Genomic DNA, 17,118 nt, shown 5'->3' on the forward strand with positions numbered 1-17,118 from the left:
CCCCCTGCGCGAAGGCCAAAGAACCGGAACCCGCGACTCCCTCCGAAGGCCCGACCCCGGAAGTCCCTCTATCCCAAAAGAGGCGCGGACTATCTTTCGTGTCTCAAAAACAAATTTATTACTTCTCCGGCGGGATTCCCCTCAGGTAATAGACCCAGCTGACGGGCGAGCCCAGTCCGGCGGCGCGCGGGCAGGAGACCACCAGCTTGCCGGTGACCGGCGCCCTGCTCCCGCCGCCGGCGCCCTCGAAGGCCACGGAGATGGTGGCGGTCTTCTTGGGGCGGATGGTCTCGGCGGCGCGCACCGAGAAGGCGGCGCTGTCCACGGCGTAGCTGAAGGCCGCCGGCTGCAGAAAGACGTTCTTGAAAGGCAGTGCCACGCTGCCGCCCAGGCGGATCTGCACGGGGCCCTGCGGCCGGGGGGGCAGCGCCGTGCCCCGCAGCGGGATCGAGTAGTCGCCGCCCGCCGCCGAGGAGAGCAGGAGGGTCCCCCGGGCCTCGCCCAGCTGGCACGGCTCGAAGGTCACCTCCACGCCCACCTCGGTGCCCGTCTGGGCGCCCGCAGGCGCGCTGATGACCTTCTCGGCTTGGAAGTCCGGGCTGTCGATCTGCCGGTGGAGGAGAGGAGAGGAGAGGCGCGTTGGGCCCTCTGCGGAACCCGCCGCCACCCACACTTCACCCGGCATGCAGGCTCCGGGGCCGGCCGTGCCGGTCTCGGCCAGCGCAACCGGACGCTGCAAGGAAGGGAGGTGCGAGGGCCGGGTCGGGCGCTCACCTTGGTGGCGTACTCCGTCTTCTGGCGGGTGTAGTTGATGAACTTGGCCACCAAGGTCTGGCTGCTGCCCAGCATGGCCGAGAAACAGAGGGGTTTCTCCGGGCGGGCCGGCGTGGCCTTTAGGATCAGATCGTACTGGAAAGAGCCCAGATCGCTGCTGTTGAGGGCCAGACGCCCGCTGGTCTCCCCAGGCCTCGTTGGCAGGAATTCGAAGACGAGCGTTCCCTGGCAAGGCAGGAAGGAAAGGGATCTGAGGAGGGGACGGGAGGATAAGATGCCGGGCCGCAGGACAGATGGGGAAGAGAATGGGCACAAAGGGGTGAGAGCCAAGCAGAAAGAGGGAAACTGAGGTAAGCTCAGAATCTGCGACCACTAGAAGGGAAAGGCAGGTATGGTGTCCTCACAGCCAAAGAATCACATTTTCTGATCATTTAGCTGTGCAGTTAGTTGGCCACCGTGTTGATAAAGTCCATCAAAATGTGTTAATACAATAACTTGACACTGAGAGAAATATGACAGGCCATAGTAGGAACAGCAAAAACCACACATGCCACTGCCTAAATGGGCCAGAAGCCTCCCCGAAGAGGTGGCAAATAAGGAAGTCCCAGGGACCTCAGAGAGACGGCAGTCAATGCGATCGGTCCAGGAGAAGCCTTCCAGAAACCAACAGGAGAAAGGCTAGCCTAACTTCAGAGTCTAGCCCAAGCTGCAAGCAACTGAAGTCAAAAGCACTATTTTAAGCTGGTTGTAAACAGCATATTTGAATCTGAGTAAAAACATCGATTTTCTCTATCCTACTTATCAACTTTCCTGAAGAAAAAAAAAACCCAAGAAGCAAAAAACCTCCGGAGGGGTATTTTTGCCCTACCCTTTTACTAATGGAAGTGGCAAATTAAACCTTTTATGGAGGACCAAAACGTATTGAAATGAAATGACTATAAAACCTAAATTTGGATAAGTTTGAAATTACTGAATGGTTAAGATTCTCATTTTAAAGGCAATTTGTTCAGTTTGAAAATTTGAAAAATAAACCAGTGCTGGCATCTATGTGAAATGGTATATGGTCTCCTTGAGCAGGGGGTTGGACTGGAAGACCACCAAGGTCCCTTCTGGCTATAGTCTGATTGATTGATTGAAATCATCAGAGATACAAGTAATCCTCAAATTATGACTATAAAATATGGTCTGGGATGAAGATATATAACTGACCTTAAACCAGTGCAGGATTTCTTCCAGCAGTTTCAGGGAAGCATCGAAGCAATATGGGAAAGCATCGAGCCCTGAAGCCCACAAGTGAGGGAACCATGGAGTCCACCTGTCCACACAGCCTGCAGTACCCACATGGAAAGGAGGAGAACCACCACAACACAACATCCCCCACTCCCTTGCAGGGCACTGTGACTGATGGTAGTAAAGGCTGCTACATAAAGAACTCTGACAAACAGAGGGACAAAAAAAAACAACTATTAAAAAAGGGGAAAGGGGCACATAACTAGAACTGAATATCAGCAAAAAGCCTTACTCTGCAAGGAAGGATTTAGGAAAGCTAAGGTTCAGAATGAACTAAGACTTACAACAAATGCCAAGAATAACAAAAAGTTTCTTTCAATATGTAAGGAATAAGAAACATTTTCAAGAAAAGATTGGACAGCCATTTGTCCAGGATGGTACAAGGGCTCCTGCTTTGGGCAGGCAGGGGATTGGACTGGAAGGCCTCCAAGGTCCCCTCCAGACCTGTAATTCTATAAGACCACTGGAGCTCTGCCAAAGATCACCAGTGCTGTCTCTGCTATACCCTGGCCTGAGACCTGACTGGAATGGCTCCAGACAATCTTCCTTTGGACCGTTGTTTGACCACCCTCTCAACATTGGTCAGAAATTATCCAGCATTGTTGCATCCAATAATGGCTTCTTGGGGAGGGGGGCATATTACAGCCTTCAGAGATAAGGCTTCTATGATATCACTGCAAGAGTTGGAAAAAAGAAAGAGGAAAGGATCGAACAAAAGCCAAGATAGGAAAGGAAAGGAAACTCCATTTTCTCAAAGAATGGAAATGAAAGGCAAGTAAAAGATGCTGAGGATCTGCTGAGCTCTGGGGTCTAGCATGTACCTCAGACTGAGCAGGGACCACGAACTGAGGAGGCAGGTTGATGTCTGGCACCTTGCAGTCCGTACTGAAGGACACCTGGTAGTGCAGCGGGTTTTCCACCTTGACTGAGGAGGAGATGCTTTGCCGGACAGCTGTGGTCAACTCCAGGGTGCCTAGTGGGCCACATGGGGTGGCCTTAAATGTGATCAGGTAGAATAAGAATTCCTGGGTGGCCTCATTGCGGAAGGTGATCTGAAATGACAAGAGAATCTTGAGAACTATCTAGTCAATCAGCCCTAGACATCCTGTTGGAGGCCATGCAACCCTGAGCAAGTTGAAGACGCAAGGCCTCTGGCATCCATGCTGACCCTCCTGCCTGCCTCTGCTACTGAGGGGCCTTTGAGATGAAGGCAGGGAGCATCCCTGAAACAATTCAGAGGTCTGCTTGCTCTTAGCATTCTTGCTTGGACAGGGTACACAAAAAAAAGTGTAAAAGGCAGGATATTTATTCTCAACTGATGCATATTCTTGGTGAAAAGCAATGGCCAAATAACTGTAACCCCCCAAAAAATTGTATTTCTGAATCAAATTGTGCCAAAGAGCTGCTCTTTGTACAAAGATGCCGGGTCAAGAAAAAGCCTAAGAAGCTTTCAGGGTCACAGACCCATATACCTTGGCGGTGTACATGCCCTCTTTGTAAGAGAAGAAGGTAAGCTTGTGATCCTTCTTGGTGGAAGCTGGCACTTCAATGTAGTCGAGAGTTTTCAGGGTGGTTGTGACTTCCAGTTTTTCCGGCTTTATCATGTCAACCGTTACCCGAAACCTAGTCAGAAGAGGCAGTCATTTTATTCCTAGCCTAAAACCTACCTCAACGAGTTTTTCACACCTGGGCTTTCTCTACTAAATACCGTATATTCCGGCGTATAAGACGACTGGGCGTATAAGACGACCCCCAACTTTTGAGAAGATTTTCAGGCTTTAGAAAGTTATACGCCAGAAAATACAGTACAATATTGAATTTCTGTTTATAGATGAGCACAATAGGAGCTCCTTTGCTGCTAGAAAGCTTTGTCTTGTTAGTGCTTATTTCTGTAAAAAAATAGGGCTGGCCACTAGGGGGCAGATTGGTTTTAAATTCAGAGAACAGCTTCCCGTATATTCCTGCGTATAAGACGACCCCTGACTTTTGAGAAGATTTTCAGGCTTTAGAAAGTCGTCTTATATACCGGAAATTACGGGTAAATACAATGACAGCTACCTCAAAGTCCCAGCTGTCCCAGTACCCCTGTGGTCATGTGATTGTTGGCAACTGGCTTGCGCTTAACAATAATTGCAATGTCCTGTAGTCACACGATCGCCATTTGCAACATTCGCTGCCACCTTCCAACAAGCAAAATCCATGGAGAAGCCGGAGGAGGTCACAAATGGTGATCCCATAATGTTACACCTAGCAACCATGCAGGATTCGCATAACCTCCAAAACTAAAGCTGTTGTAAGTTGGTGTGATTATGTGATGCTGCACTTCCCGAGTGCTTAATGAAGAACTTCCTGGTCCCAATTACTGTTATTAACCAAAGGCTACTTGTACCTTGGATTACAGCTCAAATTGTCACCCTTATTGGGTCTGTTACCAGGTTATTTGTAATTGGCCTGAATTTCAAAACACATTTCAGAAAATCTTTCCCAGCAATTTCATGTAGAGGAGGCAATGTATGAAATTTAATAAATAGTAATAACTATAATATTCTTAACAAATCCCAAAGGAGCATTCTAGCCAAAACGGAACCCTCTGAAGGAATGGTCCACTTAACTTCTCACTGTGGAAGAAGTCTAACAGAAGTTGCCAGTGCAGTGTAGACTGGTCCGTTTTCACAAAAGATCCTAGTAATGCCTTACAGAATTTGAAAGGAGGGGTGTAGTTGTGATGTAACCTTCCTTCCAAACAAATATTCGCAAGGAGAGACTTTCTTTTTGGATTAACTGCTTCCAGTCCAGCTTGCCAAACAATTACACTTCCCATGAAATGACTCTCTCAAGTTCTGACATACCCATTGACACTCATGGAAGATTTTTCTACTCTAGCAACATATTTTCTCTGCAAAGGGACACAGAAGCCCCCAAGATGTGAAAAACTAACTTTAGGGCTCTTAGGGATTTATTGATCTTATTTATATCCCACCTTCATTATTTTTGCAAATAAGGTAACAAACAACTCTCTCCTATTGCTTTGGTAAAACCTGGGATCAACGGCTGGAGAAGACAATGGGGGCCTCAAACAACCAAAGGGAAATTGGGGGTGCAAACTCTTAACGCTCATTGAAACCTGTGGGCTCCTGTGTGATTGCAACCTCCTCCTCCCCCCTCTCAGATCTTCCTCTGCTGCCTGGGGTGAGGTTGCCAGCCCTGCCCAGCCCTTTTTCCACATTTACCTTTGCAGCTTGTTCAACCAGTTGGTGATGGGAAGCAGTTCCGTGTAGGATGTTTTGCACGGAATTTCCCTCATGATATTCCCAGCTGACTTGGGAGGCTCAGCAGTGCCTTGCAGGAGGTAAAGCAGCCCTGTTCCATCTGGGAGGGGGAAGAAGATGGAGCCCTGGAGAAAGAGGAGAGTTTCAGGCCACATCTCTTCACTGTTCCAAGCCATCCCCAACTGAGATAGTCGTCTTTCTCAACTGGCTTTTGCAAGAGCTCTAAAAGAGTTAAAACTAGCTAAGCAAGCATTCTTCTGTCATAGACAACTGTGATGTGCTGCTTCTCCAAAGCTTGAGTCAAAAGCTTCTCCAGGACAAGTATGATGGACCTAGAGCCAGACAGCAGAAAACTTTGGGCGATCCTGCTCATAAGCAGTTATCCAAATGCACTGCTTTAAACACTATTAGATAACTAAGGCTAAATCAGAGCACTGAGACCCCCCCAAAGAGTAGCTACTCTACTGGACAAGACCCTGCAGGCCTTCTGCTATGGAGGGTTTGGAACATATCCCAAGGAGGGCCAGGAATTCTTTCCCTCCAAAGGGCTGTTGTGGGGTTCCACCCTTGGAAGTTCTCTGCCCTGGAATCAGCCTATTTACCTTTGCTATATCTGGCCTTTTTTGCATGTTAATTCTCATTTCATTGTGGTTCACCCTCAGCTTGAAAGAGGTATGATCTTTCCATCCAAGCTATCTTGGACAGCACTGAAGAACCACAACAAAAATAAAGGCCATACAACAGTACTGGTGGACAGGAAACATCTGTAGCAGCAGCAACCACAGAATTACTTTCCGCTCAGGCCAAGGATTAGCTTGGATGATGCTCATGCACAAAAGGAACAAGGTTAGTCAGGCTGCAAGCTTTTGCGGGCAGTGTGGATCTAATAAAATGGCAACTGAATGTACAAAAAAATGCAAGGATCCCTCTTTGCATAGAACAACCCTCATCCAGCCCAGCTTCTGAGCCCCCCCCCATCTTTGCTGTTTGTTTCTGGAATACCTGGTCCTTCTTGTTTTCTACATTCATAGCCAGAGGCCTGTATGTGACTTCATAGGGCTTGTTCTGCTGGTGGGCCTCCACCCTGATGTACTCTGGCCCTTTCCACTGCTCTCCTTCAATAATGGGCTGCAACATCCACGGTTGGTTGGTCTTGTTGGATAGCATGATGGTCTGTGTCTGCTTTCCACGCACCTGGCATATGAAATTTACCACCTGCAAGAAATTGTGGAAGAGTCATGTTAGTTTATGGTAGTCAGAAATCAGGAGGAGTCACCAGACCTTTTTAGATCACTTTTACTAATACACAACGACCAAAAATTCTTCTGAATTTTATTTACAAGGAAGAATACCTTCTCTTCATTCACTCCACTGTTGGGGGACTTAACGTACGTGGATGGTTTGCTAAGAAGTGTAGACCTTCTTTCCTTCCTTGAAAACCTCACCAGACAAATCATTGGCGCAAAATAAGTGGAGAGGACCTCCCCACTGAAGGTGTCAAGAAAAAAGGAGCCAGAGTGATCAAGGGAGCCCCCCACTCTTCCCATCTCTGCACTAGAGCCGTATGCAAACAGTGCTATTTTATTACTTGAGATATCTGAGAGCCTTCATCTGAATATGCATTTCTTTCTCCACTTATCAGATCTGTGAGCTGCCGTTATCTTCAGGGGCTTCTAGTAGTTGATCAATTTCATGCCCATAAATTTCATCTAATGTATGACCTTTTTCAAAATCGTTGTGTAGGTTCAAAGTTGGAGTACTTGTGCCAAAATGAATACAATACTGACAGCACATTAGGAGCAGACACACACAATGGCTGCCATCAAAGAGAAAAACTGACATACAAGACATTAAGTGGGCAGGAGATTGCCTTGAAAAAGAATTCAACAACTGTTGTATAAATCCCACACTGACCCAGCTAAATAAGAGGGAAGGGGGGAAAAAACCTTAAGATTGCCACACCTTAGTTCTCTTGGGTATAAGGGGATAGAGAGAATTTCTGTCAGGTGGAGAAAAGCAAGGCTTTACATGGCAGGAAAAACCTAATGTACAAGTACAGATTAGGTGAAACCTGGCTAAAAAACAGTAACTGTGGGAGGGACCTTGGAGTCCTAGTGGACTATCACTTAAACATGAGTCAGCCATGTGCAGCAGCAGCCAAAAAAGCTAATACAATCCTTGGATGTATAAACAGGCATAGAATCAAAATCACGTGAAATATTAGTACCGCTTTATAAAGCCTTAGTAAGACAACACCTGGAATATTGCATCCAGTTTTGGTCACCACATTACAAAAAAAGGTGTTGAAACTTTGGAAAAAGTGCAAAGAAGAGCAACTAAAATGATTAAAGGCCTGGAGACAAAAACACGAGGAACGGTTGCAGGAATTGGATATGGCTAGTCTAGAGAGAAGAAGGACTGAGGTGAGGACAGTATTTCAATGTTTGAGGGGCTGCCACAAAGAAGAAGGGGTCACGTTGTTCTCCAAAGCACCAGAGGGCAGAAGAAGAAGCAACGGATGGAAACTAATCAAGGAGAGAAGCAACCTGGAATTAAGGAGAAACTTCCTAACAGTGAGGATAATTAACCAGTGGAACAGTTTGCCTCCAGAAATTGTGGTGCTTCATCACTGGGGTTTTTAAAGAAGAGACTGGACAGCCATCTGTCTGAAAAGGTGTAGGGTCTCCTGCTTGAGCAGGGGGTCAGACTAGAAAACCTCCAAGGTCCCTTCCAGCTCTGTTCTGATGAGCAAAATATTTTAAAAATTCTTATACCCTATAACAATAAAAGAGTTTATGCAGTGTCTGTTTCTGACTAGGCCTTCAAATGTTTCCAAACCCATCCTGTTTCTGTAGGTATCTCAATTGCTTTAGTTCAGCTTGAAACATGCTTGCAGCCTGGCAGTTCTACAATCTAAGCAGGCCTGTGGAATCTGTGGGGCCCCGGGTGCAATGCTGGAAATCAAATTGAGGCCCAAGTCACAGCTGCTTTAAGAAAATTCAAGATTGATCATTGAAGAAATAAAAGGGGCATCTATGGCTTGTGGATACCATCTTCAGAGAGACATGGGAACTAGTGAGTAGTAAACAAATGAGGTACAAATCTTCACATTTTCTGTTCTGGAGAGTTTGTATAGTAATATTAAAACTAAAACATTTATTGGATTGCAACACTACCTGACCCATATTCCCCTTCTTATCCTGACCACCTCTTCAAGGAAGAAGAAAGGCTGGTGAGTTTGTGCCCTCCCATGCCCACAGACGGCTGTTGCAGCTGCAGACTTGGGACCTTCCCAACTCGAACAGAGGACTCCTCCACATCGAAGGCTGGAGGTATGCAGATAGGCTATTGGATGACTACCTGACTTTGAAGAGGCTGCATCAGAGACTGAGTAGATGGAGAGAAAGCATCTCTGTTTTAACCTCTGTTCTGATGGCTCCTTTTGCCAAGATTCCTGTAACTTGACTTACATTACATTTGGGTCCCAGGAGTGGCCTAGTCACACCTTAGACTGGATGTGAACCATCCTTGCTCTTGCCCAGGTATTCCCAGCTCAAGGTGCCCCACCAGTCACCTCTTTGACAGGCGGGACGCTCACACACAGTCCACTCAGCGTGAGCCTCACAGGTTCTCCACCTTGGATGTGACACGGGAGGTTTTCATAGCAGATATCCTGACTCTGCTCACAGGGGTGGAAGGTCACTTCGAAGGAAACACTTGTTCCTGAAGAAAGATAACCTTCTATTGGTTTGATAGAGAAGTCTGGTCTGAAGCGCTTGGCATCCCAGCGGAAGCTTTGAAAGAAAAGGAAAATGGTTCCCCTCAGGAGTTGTGCACATTCAGGAAACTCTGGATGGCTCCAAACGTAGCAACTTTACAACTTGTGGACTTCAATTCCCAGAATTCCTCAGCCAGCCAGCTTCCTCTGCCTTCTTCACCCCCACCCTCCCATGCACTGCAAAATGCCAACAAGTCTTGGAAACAGGCGGGGGGGGGGGCAGGTGGCATCAAATGGCAGATGCTTAGAAAGCCACGAGAGAAGGGCTCCTAGCAATGCCACAGGCCTGTGGAAATGATTTGCCCTCTCCCAGGATTGCCCATTCTAGCAAAACAGGTATTTCTGGCGGCTTCTCATGAAAGCATTGATGGGCTCTGATGGGGCAACTTGTCTGAGATTATCTGAGTTTGGTCAGGCATCACCATCGCACCACCATCTGCCATAAAAGGATCTAGAATAAAATAGCTTGAGCAGAAATGACACCTCACCTAGTAGGCAAACCTGTATTAGAATGATGCAAGGCTTGTGGTTTCCATTTGTTAAAATTGAACGTGTGTCTCTTCCTTCTAAGTATCATCATCCCAATCAGGAACCTCTGAAGGCTCACATTTACAGATTCCGAATCCACAACCAACCAAATAACACACCAGAAACCAATCCTATAGCTAAAAGCTGCCTCTCCAAACATTCAGGAAAATAGTCTTTTAACCAATTTCTGAAAAAGCAAGAGCTCTACCTAATCCGAAATTTGTATAAGGCAAAGGACAGCCATTGAGAGACCCCAGGTTTTACCACATACAACCTCAGTTGCAGTTTGGGCCTTATCCTGCTAGCAAGGCTCCTAGGTCAGGCAGCTGCACCCCCTCCCTTGCCATCCTTTCTTTAATGATTCAATTCCATCATTTCTTCAATATTAATGTAACTTTTGTCCTGCAGTGAGTTGGCTGCAGCAAGTTGGTCACAGCAGATTGTCCTAGACTCCTGTGGACAATTCTACTTTCTGAGCTGGCTTTATTTATTTATTTATTTATTTGAAAGACCTTTATGACCACCCATCCTAGAACCAGAACTCTGAATGGCTCACAATAATCATATAAAACTACACATAGATAAAAGCAAACAACATTAAAAATAGAACGTGGACTAACCTGGAAACCCAATCAATCCACCCCCCCCCCTTGATGCAAACAACAACATCAGGTTTGAGTTTTAGCTTCACCTGATCCCAGAGATAATTCTGGTTTTTCAAAAAGTTAAACCCGCTCCCTGGTCAAATAAAAGGAAAAAGGTTTCCCATAGGGCGAGGCCACTATGAAAAATGTATGCTTCCTACATCTCCTTTAGATGGCAACATTTAAGGCAAGAGACCTGGAATGTGCCCACCCTCCCTGGTCTAGTGGGACAGGCAGATGCCCTTGAGGAGGTGGCCACACAGGTAGCCCGCTCTCTGGCAGGGAGGACTTCAGTGATAACCAGCCCCTGGACTGCACCCAGAAGAAAACTAGAGATCAGTGCAGCTCATGCAACACTTACAACATGAGGGTAACTAGGGCTCCCCAACACTGCCAATGCATTCTGAGCCAGTTGTAACTTCCAAGTGGCCTTCAAGGACAGTGCAGTAGACTACAGTAGACCAACCAGGAAATGACCAAGTCATGAATGACTGAGCCAAGACAAGAAAAACCAAAATTGGCAGACAAGATGAATCTGTACAAAGCTGCCCATTCCTCCCCACCAGATCCTCATAACCTCCATAACCTCATAACACCACAACATCATCTATACTCATGATACCACAAGTTGTGCCTTCAAATAACCCCATCCAGCAGTTCCATATAGATGGTGAAGAGGGGCTTTGAGAGACCCAGTCCTGAGGCAGTTCACAGTGCCTCTTCCTGCACTAACACTGAATGGAACTGACCACAGAGAAAGGAAGAGAAACATCACAAAACAGCATCTCCTGATCCCCAGGGCTGGTCCAGAAGGATACCATGGTTGATGGTATTGAAAGCCACTGAAAGATATTGAGGGAGGGCCAGATTCTGGACTCATGTTGGAGCCCATCCTCAGGGAACTTCTCTCTAGCACAGGGTCCCCAACCTATGGTCCGTGGCCCGGGCTGTGGGCTCTTGGCCAGTGGGCTGGAGAAACGACTGGCCAGTGCATGCACACATGGACGCGCATTTCCCCCCCACTCATGCTAGTGCCCGCAGTCCTGTTTCCGCATGCACAGGGCATGAACAAGAATGCTAATGTGGGGCAGGTGTCTGCAGCCCATTTGCACATGCGCTGCTAGCCCGGGCGGTTTGTGCGGCCCATTTGTGCATGCTCCAGTATGTGCGGCACTAGCAGCCCCATTTGCGCATGCGGCATGTGCTACAGAAAAGCTGCCTTGGCCAGGAATTTTGCTTTCCTCTTTCGTGTCGGGGAGCCGTGCATTGGCCAGGAGGGACACAAGAGCCGGTGAGGAAGCCCCCTGGTAGGGCTGGCTGGCTTACCCCACTCCAAGGTCTCCAGAGTTCCGCATCATGATGCGCCGCGAAGCCTGGCTCCGCAGCACCACAGCTCCAAAAGGGATGTGATCCTGGTCCAGGTGGACTTCGATGCCCTGGCAGCAGCCTTGCACAATGAAGAGGGCATGCAGGACCCCCTGGCATTCAAGCAAGACCTCCTCGGAGAAGGGTAGGATGCGGCTCTTCGGACTGAATGTCACCTCCACATGGCAGGTGCCCCCCTGGGGCTTCAAGGTAATTTCCCCACTGGGAGACATAGTGAGCACCTGTGCAAAAACATCAAGTGGAAAAATCTCACTCCTCTCTTGCAAAGAGTCCCAACTTGCCAATCTCCTGTCCAGCGGGTCTGCAGGACAGGCAGAGGTTCAACTGGGGAGACATTTACAGTGGAAAGAGATGGCTGGTCTTCCTCAAGGGTCTGGCTCCACACAAATTCTGAGTTTGGGCTCTGCTGGTGTCCAAGAGACCAGGAGGCCCATCATGCACTGCTCACCCAGCATTCCTCTACTGTCTCCTGTTCCTCCTCCTTGCCCTCCAGAAAGTGAAGCTTTCAATGCAGATTTTTACGGGAGGCCCATCCTCAACTATACCAAAGTTAAGAGTGGCAGCAGCAAGCAGGAGAGGTCAGCGAGGCAGCCCAGCTTTCTCAGGAAGCTGCTTCCAATCAAGATGCTTTGGAAGGACACAGAAACTGCACTAGTAAGTTGGCTGCTGCTTCCCCGACTGGGCTCAGTCAAGAGCACCCACGCCCTGTGCCTTTTGGTCTTCAGCTCTGCCTCTGTCCCTGGGTGCTCTCTCTTGTTGGCGACCCAAATGGGCAGCACCTTCCCTGGTGCAGTTTGAAAGGAGGGGAGAACCCAGGCTCCAGGAGGACCTGTGCTGCTTACCACATGATATCATTCCTGTGAGAATGGAGAGGGACATGATGCCCTTCACCCAGGAGCCTGTATTTCCTGGCCATGTCTGAAGTTGAAACCTTGAAACCTCTGGGGCAGGACTGTCCACTGGCTGCTCACCCTGTTCAAGCCCTCCCAGGCACCATCTCAAGAGGGACAAGTCCTACCTTGGCTTCCTGCAACTCCGGGACAGAGGCCACAAAACTTAGGTTGAATGTGACAAAGGTAACACTGTTGTTCACTAATGTGACTCCCTTCTTCACAATGTGCCCTGGAGGGATAGCTCCAAATTTCAGCACTTTCTGGGGAGGCTCCACGACATCTACCTATGGGTGGGAAACAGACAGGACTAAGGAAGAGAAGAAGTGGAATGAATTGGGGGGGGGTGTTTAGAAAGAAGGGGGAGGAGATTAGAGTGCTGAACCAGGGAGAGAAGGCTCAGTAGGTTCCTGCCCTGGGTTGCTGCATGTCGCAGTCAGGGTGGGGTCCTGATGTGCTGATTTGGCCCAGCTCCCTTTCTTTCTTTCTCTCTTTCTCTCTCTCTCTCTCTCTCTCTCTCTCTCTCTCTCTCTCTCTCCCTCTCTCTCTCTCTCTCTCTCTCTCTCTCTCTCTCTCAATATCAGCAACACTCTGAAAAAGCTTTCTAGGCCTAAATGATGGTGGTTTGAGGCTGGCCACATTATTCAGAGGCAGCTGCAATTTCAAGCTCCACTTTCAAATCATGGATATGCCAGCTCTTTTCAGTGGTGTGGATAGAAGATCAGGATCATTTAGCGTGCGCACGCACACACACACACACACGCACACACTTTAGGTGACCACAATGGGGGTGAGGAGCAGCTCCTAAGAGCCTAGCTCCTTGCTTTCAATTCAGACTTCTCGAAGCAACCGGGCAGGAGGTGCTGAACCCCTCGCCCACAGAAGAGGCAGCCTGAGCAGCCAGTGATCGGACCATGAACCCAAGTCTCCCTCTCTGCCTAATCTCACCTTCATCTCAATGCCTTTCCCAAAGATCTCTACAGTCCGCTGTAAGATCCCATTTATTTCAAAGGAGACGATTTCATGGTAGGAAATGGCTTCTCTGGGATAGAAGCTGATGGGAATCTCCACCTTTTCTCTGGGACTCAGAGCTTCAGAATGGAAACCAATCTCAAGGTAGGCTGTGTTGGTGAACAAGCACTCCACACTTCGAAGAGATGAGAAGATGGTTAATTAGCTTTGCAAACTATATTGGGAACGCCTGGCTTCTTTGTGTTGCCACCAGTTTCCAAAACTAAGAAATCTAAATAAACCAGCATTTCTCACATGTGTTAAAATTAGGTTTATTTCCCCAGAAGTGATTTGTCCTGCATTATAAAAGACTTCAAAATCTCACTGACCCCTTCCCCAACGGGCTGATTCCAAGAGGAGAAAGGTGATGAGACTGTGGAAAGGCAAGGAGAGTGCTGGTTTTGAATCCAGCACCTTCCAGTCTTGCAAGTTCCTGGCACCTCCAGGGATCTTGGGGGGCAAGAGCTGAAACTGGTGTGGCCAATGGATTTGGATCCCAAGGTGCCATTTGGGAAATAGGAGCCTCAAGGGGGAGAAAGCTGATGGAGGAGAGCCCGAATCTTTGGATGGGAGGACTCCTGGGTGTTACGTGGAGAACTTTTAATACATTGGCTTCGTAACCCTTTGCAATAAAGCATTTTATGTTTGCATGGGACGGGTGGGAGGGAGGGGAGCCCAAGTTCATCCTTGATGTGCATTCTCACACAACAACCTACTGTTCCATCATACCAGTTCACATCTCAAGAGGCTGCAGTTCACCTGGCTTTCCTGCTGTCTTTGTTAGTGACCACCAAGATTCTCTTGGAAATGGGCATCCCAGCTTGGTAGATGAAACAGTTGCCAAAGTCCACTCTGAGGGGTGAGAAATGGATGCTGGGAGCCAACACTGAGCCTTGCAACACACATGTAAATGTGGGGCCGTGGCTTATCTATGAAAGGAGGAAGACACTCAGCAGAGAAGAGGATGTGACATTCTTAAAAGAGGCTTTATCATTTACTTTACTATCGCTGACAATGTATGAATACTTCCATTGCTGATGGATTATTCTGCATTAGGCTACATCAATGAATTCAACATGTTTTATTTAATAACAAAATACACTGAGAAATTTAACAACATAATACTTACTACTGTACATGGTGAGGCTAGCAACACTACAAACATAAAAGGTGCAGGCAGTGGAAAGTATTCTATTAAGAGTCATCAGATATTCTTACATTTGCAAGCCCATTAATGTGCAGTGCTATGAGAAAGTTTGATTTCTGGTTAAATCCAAGATGTATAAGATTTAAAGATCATCTGATACATTTTAGATCAGTTATTTCCGAGTCAATTGTCCTAATCACTTCTTTGTTAAAAGACAGTCACCCTCAGATCAGTGGTTGATATCCTGGAATCTGAGGTGTCTGGAACGATGGTGAGTTTGTCAGATGTGTGCAGAAAATATCCCATCAGTGAGTGGGACATTGTGGGCATCTGAAGACAGAGCAGCTGTCTGTGGCTGGCTGATTTCTCCGAAGAAATGCAGACTTGCTGCAAGGCTTGGCTGCTGCAACAGCACAAACAACCAAGCCACTAATGTTTATGTGGTTTTGCTGCAGGAAACTAACTCGGAGAGCTTCAAAAACTCATTTAATAGTTGTTGCAGTGAAACAGAGCATTACTATTTTATGTGCCACTTTTGGCATCTTCTTGGTATCCCAAGATCACAGAGGGACCCAATATGTCCATAAATATATAAGTGAGCATGTAAAGGATATAATTGTTATTTCACTTTGTATGCAATAACTGCAGAATAGGAATATATTTTTTAAAAAAACAGCCAGATTTAGCTAGGAACAAGTCTCGTTAAAGACCCAAGGGGCTGTCTTCTGAGTAAACAGGGATAGGCCTGGGACCATGTCTAGATACTTTATCCAGAAAGAGACTTCAGTCAGGAAGGGGGGGGGGGGATTTCTATATTTTTATACCTCCTTTTTTTCATATACAACACAAGATAGCCAACCTACCTTGCTCCTTCCTGCTCCTCTTTTCCTCTTGAGAGCCCTGTGACCATTTCTGGTCATTCAGCTACAAAGTTGGACCTAGGAGCACAAATGACTATCCTCCCTCTCCGACTGGTATTCTCGCTGGCTAAGCTTCCTTCCTCCTTCCCTGCTTGGAGCTGGGGCTAGACATCCATGGCTTCCTGGCGGTTCTTGTGCAACGGAAGCCTTTTGGAAAACAGGGCCCCTGGGTTCCTACCTGCAGCTTCAGTTCGATGTCCTTTAAGGTGAAGGCCTTCAGCGGGTGAAAGGAGACCATGGTCTCCACCCGCTCTCCGGCTTCCACAGTGCCACTCTCTGGGGAGAGGGCAAAATACTGCCGGAACTTCTTGGCATTGCAGAACTCCCAGGAAAAGATGAAGTTGAATTTGCCGGTGTTGAGGATGGAGAAGTTGCACTCTGCGTAATCATTGACTTGCATCTATCCAGAGCAGAGAGAGGGCAGTCGGTCACTTCCTCTCCTCCCTCCAGCTGGAATCCCAAGCCAGGTCTGCCAGCATCTCCTCAAAGCCCACCCTGCCTTGCACTTCCTCCTCCACCAGCCTGTCTTCCTCACTGCCCCTCAGCGCCTGGCCAGACTTCATGGTGCAACAGCTCCCAGCCACAGGCCCCGAGAATGGAAAGGACGTGCCACACCCAGAGAGTTGCCTAAAAGGAAAATCCAGGGAGCCTGTGGCTGGGGTTCCCGTGGAGGGAATTCCAGTGCAGGCATCAAGAGCTCAGCATTTTTGTTTCCACCCTCCAGGGATGTTCCTGTGAAATGCCATGTTTCATGAGGCCGCTAGAATCTGGCCCCACCCCACCCCAGTATACAGGGATGCAGCTTTTACTGCTTTCTCAGCTTCCTCAACAATCTCAGCAGGACAGGAGGAGAGGATGTAAGAGGACACCCTGGGATATAATTAGACTCCAAGTTGAGTTTAACAGGAGAAACAATCATACAGGAAAATCAAATCTCCTTTCAAGATATTGGTCTAGATCTCTTGTCAGGTAAGAAGGGAATGGTCTCTGTAGCACCCAAGGCAGCCATTGTGCCTTCCTTCAGCATCCACCAGCTTTTCTAAGTCATCACAAAACTCACAAGGACTACAGAAAAGCTGGCATATGCGGCAAAATTGTGTTAACTGTTGTATTACCAAAGTTATTTTAGGCCCCAGATTTTCTTTAAAAATTAACTTTTTCTTACAAATATCAATGATGGATAGTTATGGTTATGAACTTTTGGTGGATGATTTGGAAAAAGGATAAAATTCCAAATGTGCCCCTGAAATGTTGAGAGCTCCTGAGAAAAAGAATTACAAAAACCCAACAGACTAGTCCCCCAAGGAGTTCAGAGCCTGGTCTGATCCTTCAAGAGGGAGAAGACCCTGGGCTACCATTTGGGATGGCCATGACTGACAGCTATAAAATCACCGAATCATACGTTTTTGATCCACTGCGGAGAGGAGGAAAGAGACTCTTGGGAGAGGGGCTATTGAATTGGCCAGGACATGCAGCCGATC

At 47.6% G+C, this 17,118-nt stretch overlaps 1 protein-coding gene across 6 annotated transcripts in view; it reads right to left on the bottom strand.

The window, feature by feature from the left end:
• Positions 1-94: 94 nt before the first annotated feature.
• The window catches only part of HYDIN (HYDIN axonemal central pair apparatus protein), a 111,618-nt gene continuing 94,594 nt past the window's right edge, over positions 95-17,118 (bottom strand). For 5 of the 6 annotated variants that reach the window (XM_039353529.1, XM_039353528.1, XM_039353526.1 and 2 more), the window contains 12 exons: positions 15,816-16,037; positions 14,330-14,499; positions 13,508-13,706; positions 12,688-12,846; positions 11,610-11,890; positions 8,908-9,127; positions 6,336-6,548; positions 5,295-5,458; positions 3,537-3,687; positions 2,886-3,116; positions 775-999; positions 95-607 (listed from right to left, as the gene is read on the bottom strand). In XM_039353529.1, the coding sequence (XP_039209463.1) occupies positions 119-607; positions 775-999; positions 2,886-3,116; positions 3,537-3,687; positions 5,295-5,458; positions 6,336-6,548; positions 8,908-9,127; positions 11,610-11,890; positions 12,688-12,846; positions 13,508-13,706; positions 14,330-14,499; positions 15,816-16,037 (2,724 nt within the window). In that variant the 3' untranslated portion in view covers positions 95-118. Of the gene's footprint in view, positions 608-774; positions 1,000-2,885; positions 3,117-3,536; positions 3,688-5,294; positions 5,459-6,335; positions 6,549-8,907; positions 9,128-11,609; positions 11,891-12,687; positions 12,847-13,507; positions 13,707-14,329; positions 14,500-15,815; positions 16,038-17,118 lie in introns of those variants that run through there. The other variant, XR_005557925.1, reaches the window with a different exon arrangement.

Source organism: Crotalus tigris, unplaced genomic scaffold (assembly GCF_016545835.1).
Source record: "Crotalus tigris isolate CLP2741 ecotype Arizona unplaced genomic scaffold, ASM1654583v1 scf7180000018525.42219311030:4301911, whole genome shotgun sequence".
In the NCBI taxonomy this organism is placed as follows: domain Eukaryota; kingdom Metazoa; phylum Chordata; class Lepidosauria; order Squamata; family Viperidae; genus Crotalus; species Crotalus tigris.